The 7,710-nt window shown below is 53.1% G+C and overlaps 1 protein-coding gene across 3 annotated transcripts in view; it reads right to left on the bottom strand.

The window, feature by feature from the left end:
* Theg (theg spermatid protein) overlaps positions 1 to 7,435 on the bottom strand; it is a 10,368-nt gene extending 2,933 nt beyond the window's left edge. For 2 of the 3 annotated variants that reach the window (XM_031349411.1, XM_031349413.1), the window contains exons 1-7: positions 7,079 to 7,435; positions 6,530 to 6,649; positions 6,201 to 6,272; positions 5,692 to 5,753; positions 4,990 to 5,059; positions 4,053 to 4,170; positions 495 to 654 (exon numbers count right to left, since the gene is read on the bottom strand). In XM_031349411.1, coding sequence (XP_031205271.1) covers positions 495 to 654; positions 4,053 to 4,170; positions 4,990 to 5,059; positions 5,692 to 5,753; positions 6,201 to 6,272; positions 6,530 to 6,649; positions 7,079 to 7,365 — 889 coding nt within the window. In that variant the 5' untranslated portion in view covers positions 7,366 to 7,435. The remainder of the gene's footprint in view (positions 1 to 494; positions 655 to 4,052; positions 4,171 to 4,989; positions 5,060 to 5,691; positions 5,754 to 6,200; positions 6,273 to 6,529; positions 6,650 to 7,078) is intronic. The other variant, XM_031349412.1, reaches the window with a different exon arrangement.
* Between the last annotated feature and the right edge of the window lie 275 nt (positions 7,436 to 7,710).

Below are 7,710 nucleotides of genomic sequence, written 5' to 3'. Positions count from 1 at the left end.
GGAGGGAACAGTGTGCTACAGGCACAGCCCACTGGGTTCTGGCCTGGTCAGTGTGTGGTGAGGGTTGGGGAGTAGCCTGGAAGATGCGTGTAAACTTGTCCACGTGGGTTCTGCACCATGTGTGTGAAGCGTGTGGACTCTAGGTTGTGACGTTAGCTGTTACGTTTACTTTCTTCATAGGCTCTCTTGTCTTTTCCATGATGAGTGTACAGTACTGTTGCCACCGGTAAAGGACTATTCAACTTTCACACAAAAGGGAATCAAACAAGCAATTGCTCCAGGGCAGCCCTCACAGCACAGCCTGGCTGCCTGGTGCCTGCCCTCAGCTTCATCTCTGCACCCACTTGTTCTGCCAGCACCCTCAGCTATTATAACCTCTGACAGGGTCCAAGATTCAGACAGCAACGCACAAGGAAGACACACACCCGGAAAGTGCAGGCCTCAAACCCGTGTCTCCTCACCCACCACACATCCACACAAGGGCATCCACTCACTTGCCAGCTGAAGAAGGCGGTTATAGTCTGACACGTAAGGCTTGGGTTTTGGCATAGGATCCCACTCTTCCAACAGGGTGGCTGGGGGCCTGGGCTGTGCCAGCCGAAGCGTCCGTGGGGTTGGGACTGCCATCTGAGCTGCTCTGGACACCTGGGAAACCTGAACACAGGAACAGAGGGAGACTGAATCAGTCACAATCCGGAGCAGTGCACAGAGCAGGCACGCCCTGACTCCCAGGGTGAAAACAGCCTTGCAATGTGTTCGACAAGGCTTAGTCACCATAGTACATCAAGAGCCCCTCCAGGGACACCCCAAAATGGTAATGCTTTCAGATGCTTTGGGGAAGGTAAACAAACCATAAAGCAAAATACCAAGACTAATAATAGCCCAGGGTGGTGGCACACGCCTCTAATCCAGAATTTGGGAAACAGAGGCAGACAGATCTCTTGTCCATTGGAGGCCAGCCTGATCTACAGAGTGAAACCCTGTCTCAGAATGAATAAGACAGAGGAAAAAACAAGCTGTCAGTGGACAATCACAGGCTTGAAAAGACCCTGGTGCAAATGTGGCAGCAGCGACTCCATGCGCAACTACCAGAGAGCAGCTGCGGTTAGAGGCTGGCAACACCATGAGAGGCTGCTAAGATGGAGACCACAAAGGGGCTGCCGAGGCCGAAGGTAGAGGCCGCAGAGAGACTGCCAAGGCAGAAGGGGGAGGCCACAGAGGGGCTGCCAAGGCGGAAGGGGGAGGCCATAGAGGGGCTGCTGACATGGAAGGGTCAGGTCAAGGCAGATATTTCCCTAAGATGCGTTCTTTTAAAAAGTTTATACTTTATATATAATCTTTACGTATATGTGGGACGGCGCATCTCATGTGTGCAGTACCGTCGGTAGCCAGAAGAGGGTGCCAGGTCCTCTGCAACTGGAGATCCAGCCGGTTGTGCACCACCAGGGGCATGCTGTGGGTGGGATGGAGCCCAGGTTCCCCAGATGAGCAGCCAGTGCTCCTAACAGCCACCTCACCAGCTCCCTTGTCCAAAACCTCAGAATTAGATCTGTGGCTGCCGCTATCACCCACCTTTGAAAAGCCACTGCATTTTCCAGCCTGAGTCTTCCCCACCAACCCTCTAACAGGTCCCCTTTTCAAGCCTGTTCCCTAGCAGGCCCAAAAAGAAACCTACACGTGTGCTGGTAATCTAGCAGGGCTTCTTGAGTTCTACGAGAGCAATGCACACAGGAAGACACACAGACCCAGCCCTGGTGACTTGGTTTCGAAACTACACGAGTAACACAGTAACAGGAGTAAAAGGAGACGTCTCCAGCACAGGTGAGGAGGCAGGTGGACCCTGTGTGTTAGGACTGGCGCAGGTTTCCGGGCAAACTCTGGCCCTGGCTGAGGCTAGACTTTCATCTGTTACAGGGAGCAGCTCACAGAAGAATAGAAAGCTCCCAGTGGGGCCTCAACCGCAGGCCCAGGAACCGGGACTCTCCAGAGGATCCCAGTAGCCATGGCGGCCATAGGGGATTGCAGCATTGAGACACAGGAGCAACCTGAATGCAGGCCTGGAGGAAGGTGAGCACACCTCAGAAAGTGAAGATGGAAGCAAAGGCAGTGGGTGGGAAGAACCATGTTCTCACTTGGATCCAAATGAGAAGCAAGTTCGGGACTGAGACTGGCCGGGAATTCCATGCAAGCCACACTTTTAATGTTAAGGAATTTGTGTGTGCGTGGGTTTTTATCTGCTTTTAAATGTTCCTTGTGGGGGCTGGAGAGATGGCTCAGCTGGTAAGAGCACTGACTGCTCTTCCAGAGGTCCTGAGTTCAAATCCCAGCAACTACATGATGGCTCACAACCACCCATAATGAGATCTGACTCCCTCTTCTGGTGCATCTGAAGACAGCTACAGTGTACTTATATATAGTAAAAAACAAATCTTAAAAAAAATATTTTTTTTTAAAAAAAAAATGTTCCTTGTCTATTAGAAACGTGCATGGGAGCGTATGACGGTGGTGGCATGCTGCTTGGACTTTGTTATAGGTTTTTGAGACAGGGTCTCATGTAGCCCAGGCTGGCCTGAACTCATTGAGTAGCTGAAGGTAGCCCCAAACTCTTCAATGTTCCTACACCTACCCCATGAGTACCATGGATGAGAGATGTGTTCCACCACACCTGGCTGGATTTGGGATTGGGGTTGGTTTTTTCGTTGTTGTTGGTGTGGTGGTTTCATTTCTTTCTCTCTCTCTCTCTCTCTCTCTCTCTCTCTCTCTCTCTCTTATAACAGGATCTCTCTACATAGCCCTGACTGTCCTGGAACTCATTATGTAGACCCAGCTGGATTCAAGCTCACAGAGATTCTCCCTCTCCTGGCTCGGCAGTGCTGAGATTAAAGGCGAGCAGCATCAGCCTTGGTTTTTGGTTTGGGAGACAGGGTCTCTCTAGGTGTCGTGGGTTGGTTCCAATGCTTTGTCTTATTTTGGCTCCCAAAGCTGCACTTCCAGACCTGAGGGTCCCTGCCCTAGCTGCCTTCAATTGATAATAAAGAATTGTCATACAGCCATTGACTGGGCAAGGAGATGGGACAGGACTTCTAGATTGTTCAGGCAAGGAACAGAGAGAGGGAGTGGAGGAGAAAGACAGAGAATCATCGTGACTCAGAGAGGGATCAGATTTAAGAGCTGCAGGAGAGAAACCATCCAGCAATGTAGATGGAAAGGAAATGCGGCCCTATGCGGGGGGACAACCAGAAGGTAACAAGGCAGCAAAGATAAAATACAGACTTACAAGGTGTTAAGCCAGGAATACCAGAGGGAAGTGTGTGGTAGCCATGGGGAGGTTTAGAAGTGCCCGACCATTGAGCTAGTCAAGGCATATCAAAATTAGCTGGTGTGTGTGTGTGTGTGTGTGTGTGTGTGTGTGTGTGTGTGACGCATGCATGTGTCTGTGTCTTCCATTCAAGAATCCCAGGAGCTCATGGGCAGGTGCAGTGCGTGGGCAACCCACCAAGAGCCAAAGCCATTTCGTTCACAGCTACCCCATGAAGCCCTGAGTAGACTAGAATTTGCTATATAGATTGGGCTGGCCTCAAACTAGTAGAAATCTTTCTGCCTCTGGCCTGGGATTCAAGGTGTACAGAACCATACTAGCTCTCCACCTTGTTTTTAGAGACTGCATCTCTCACTGAGTCTGGAGTTTTGTTGATTCAGCCAGAGAACCCCAGATGGACTTTAAAATTATTAAAAAGCAGGTCCAGGTGACCACACAGAGTAACTGGCCACATCCCCTTGGGTGATGTTACTCCATCACGGTGCCCCAGACAGAGACCAGATGCTGTGATGACTGAGAGCAATCAAACATTAGATTGATCCCAGATGGCTTCAGGTGGCAGGAGAGAGTGATAAGGCTCAAGAGCCAGAGTGGGGGGACAGAGTTTTTCAGATGACCCAGTGAACCCCACCCCCACCCCATAGAGGCTGTGCCCCCACCTCCTCACCTGCATCCAAAGGCATCTGTCCCCACTGCCCCAACCACTTAAGAGTGTATGGCAAGGGCTGCCTACCTCAGACATGTTAATGCTCCAGATGTTATTGCGAACCTTCGGGGTAGCCAGTTGCTTCAGCCGGTTAGAAGCTTGGTACTCCAAAGTGGACCGAGAGATGGGCCAGATGGGCGTTGTCCTAAAAGGCACTTGGAGTTCAGCCATCACCCCACTCCTCTGCAGAGCTGTGGGTGACTAACTGTATGTACATGGTCTTTCCCAGAATGCTCCTGAGATAGGTGAGCCTAAAGACACTAGGGTACAAAATACCTCCCAGAGGAGATCCCATGAAGGCCAAGAGAAGCCTCTCCTGTGTGTCTGGCCCAGAGCGTGAGGTACCCTCCATATGTACTTTCTTTCTTAACCTTCCTGGGTGTGTCAGAGGGCCAGTTTCCATTCCCATCAGGAGCCACAAAGGGCTAGGGAAGTGACTACCCTGAGCTCAGATGTTAAAATCAGGTCCCATCTCCACCCTCCCCAAGAACAAATGCTGCCAACTTCAGCTTCAGCGACTGCTAATCCAAACCCTCCTGTCGACCACCAGAAGCTGGGATGCAGCAGCTCACCCTGAAATCCACCCAGCACAGGTACATCACAAGCTACATGTGAGCATGACTTCCTCCTACTCAGCTGATACGATGGCACTAACACAGAACAGGGCTGTGCATAGACACAGTGGTGGCACAGGTCCCGCTTCAGCCATCAGTGTGTAGAGACAGCAAAGGTTTGCCTGAGGGGCTCTAAGGACAGGCTTCAGAAAGCATGGATGGTCCTCCAGGTCCCTCCTCTATAACCTACAGTCATGAGTGCCAATGTCACTCGAAGCCAAGGTCAGACAGCTAAAGGACATTGGCTAGAGCTCTTGAGACTCTATATCCAGAAGCAGAGCATCCTAAACCCCTCTCAGAATAAAACAAGAGGAGGCTCGGATCCTCTGCGCCTGCCCGCCCTCCCTCACCTGTTATTGTTGTAATATTCCTGGTAGAACCGCTTGGGCCTCGAAAGCTCCTCCACACGCTGGGACACCACTGGACAGAAATGGCCTGGTCACCACAGCTACACTGGGTCTCGGCAAGACCCACCCTCAACCCCACGGTTCTACTCAGCCCTCCACAGGTCCAGGCATGGGGCACAAGCTAGAGACATGGGCAGACACTTTGCCAAAAGTGTTCTCGACCACAGGCATAATACAGTGGGCAAGAATGGCTCCTCCCTCCCTGGAGTTGAACACTGAGGCTCATAAACTAGGTTTTTGTCTGAAGTTGGTGCTGACCTAGGATTTCTAGGGTTGGGGTGGGGGGATGGATGAGTCTAGAGTCCCAGGAGAGATCATCCTTGGCTACACTCATCCACAGAGGAGCTCTTGTTGTGGGGCTTTATTTGAAGGAGCCTACGTGCTCAAAGAAGATGGATCCCATTTGGGAAGGAAGGTGGGATCTTTGTAATACAAATACTAGCCCTGCCCAGATTCACCCTTGGGGACTGCCCTGAACCCCTCTCCCTGCAGTCCCACAGGATTCCAACCACTCAGGGAGGTGGGGAAGGACTGGAGTCCTGAGAGTGGCCTAGGAAGGTGGCTCGTGGCCACATACTGAATGGAGCCAGCAGACCCTGGGCCAGGCAGAGGACACCCAGGCTTCCCCGGAAATACAGAACCTACCAGGGACCGTGATGGCCAACGTAGTGTCCTCGATAAATCGCTCGGTCCAGTATACAGAAGGCCTGGAATACAGCCGAGCAGCTCAGGGCAGGGTGCCCTGTGCCTTGTGCCCAATGCCCTGTGCTCTGCTAGGGAAGGGAAGCCTGAGGCCCTGGAACAACGGACAGGAGGCTGGGGAACCAGGAAGGGCAATCGGAGGAACAGGAGGTCAGGCTGGATTAGGGCTGCGGAGTACCAGGGGAAACACAGATTATCTAGAGTGAGGCCCATGTTCCAAGATGGGGTACATGGAAAAGCCAAGTATAGAGAGCTGGAGAGCTGGGCCCCTCAGGGACACAGCACAGCAGGCCTAGTGCACAGCAGGAAGGCAGAGGCAGGATGGCCCTAGCTCTAGAGCCCTCCACCCCTAGAACTTGGTCCCTGAAGAGAAGGCAGCTCAGGTGTATCCTTGGAGCCTCGCATGTCCCTGACATGGGCAGGTGACAGAGGGAGGGGACACCCCAACTCACCAATACAGGCAGAACTGCAAGTTGGTCTTGTATGGGGAAATCCAGGCATAGCCCTTACAACAGCACCCCTTCCTGCGATGAGACAGGGTCCCAGGCCCTGCCTTTGCCTCTGGGTCCCCAACTGGCTCCCAGATTCCTCACTGTCCTCTGGGTGCCACCCAAGGATCCCACCTCTGGTGCCTTGCCTGATGCCTCCCAACAGCCCATTTATTCTCTAGGTGCCCTGCCCGAGGTGCCACAAGGGTGATGGGTTGGTGTCCAGGTGTCAGAAGAGCACAACAGGCCCAGGACACCTACTGCCTCACCGCCTCCTGGGCCCCAGCCCTCACCTGTCTTTCAGACATTGCCAGTTGGTCTTAGGCTTCGACAGCTCCATCAGCCTCCGGTTCCTCTTTTTCCTGCCCTTGACTGTGGAGACACTGGGAGTCCGCTCAGCGATCGACAGATGGCTGCAAGAGAGTCTGGCATCAGGGCCTGCTGGTCCACCTTGACGTGTCTTGGAGCTTACAGAGCAGGCTTGTTCCCCCATCAGGAGCCTTTGGTCAGCTCTGGGCCCCTGGAGCCTCAAAATTGAGTGAGTTTGCTGTCACCCAGGCTCCACACTGTCCAGAAACTGAGCCCTGAGCCCACAGAACCAGAAAAAGTCAGCTCCCACCTCCTGGGGCTGTTAGGAAAGGGAACACGACACTCACTTCTCTCCCCGATGTTTACTGAGTACCAGGACCCAGAGGAGGACAGAGCTACCAGCAGCAGCGTCCCCTGCCTCTGGGAAGCTGGGGGTCTCCAAGGGAAAAGACAATGAAGGTGGCCAGGATAGACTGGTGTGTTAGCATCTGCCTCCTTGGCACCTACCTGCCCATTAGGTCCCCAACACCCACCTCATTTCAACCACTTCCACCTCCAGATCTCGTCTAAGAGAATCATCCAGATTGGAGGCCTTGGGGAACTCTTCCCCAGCCATTTCCTCTGGGGGAATTTCCTCTTCTGGTTCTTCTCTGGTTCGCCCTGTGATGCTGTTAGAGCCCTGCAACCAGTGGCCCCCAAATGGCTCATTCTGAAAGTCCAAGTTGTCATTGTTCTGTCCCTGCTCCAACTCGCCCAAAGCCTTGACCTCAGGGATTGGGTTACTGAGCAAACTGGCCCGGTGTTCACCAAGTTCCCCCATGTGTGCGGCCCCTCCTAACCCTTTAAACTCACTCCCTCAGCACCCAAATGGACCTATGGTTGCCACAGCAACAGAAGAATGCCCACCCATGGATTCCGAGGCCCCTATTCCATCCCAGTGTTGGAGCTAGGTCTGGGGTGCACAGCTCAGGGCCCCACCCTTCATATCTTTCTTTTGGAGTGGGGACAAGGGGCAACAGGGTCTCACTATGTAGCCCAGGCTGACCTCAAACCTGACTGCCTCCTGCCTCAACCTCCTGAGTGCTGAGATGACTCATCTGTGCTGGACTCCAGAGTTGAGCCTGGATTCAGATCTCACAGAAGGCTGTGCCCCTCCAGTGAATCC

Source organism: Mastomys coucha, unplaced genomic scaffold (genome assembly GCF_008632895.1).
Source record: "Mastomys coucha isolate ucsf_1 unplaced genomic scaffold, UCSF_Mcou_1 pScaffold4, whole genome shotgun sequence".
Taxonomy (NCBI): domain Eukaryota; kingdom Metazoa; phylum Chordata; class Mammalia; order Rodentia; family Muridae; genus Mastomys; species Mastomys coucha.
Note: the sequence above shows the minus strand (reverse complement) of the source record. Positions and strands in the feature narration are given on the sequence as shown.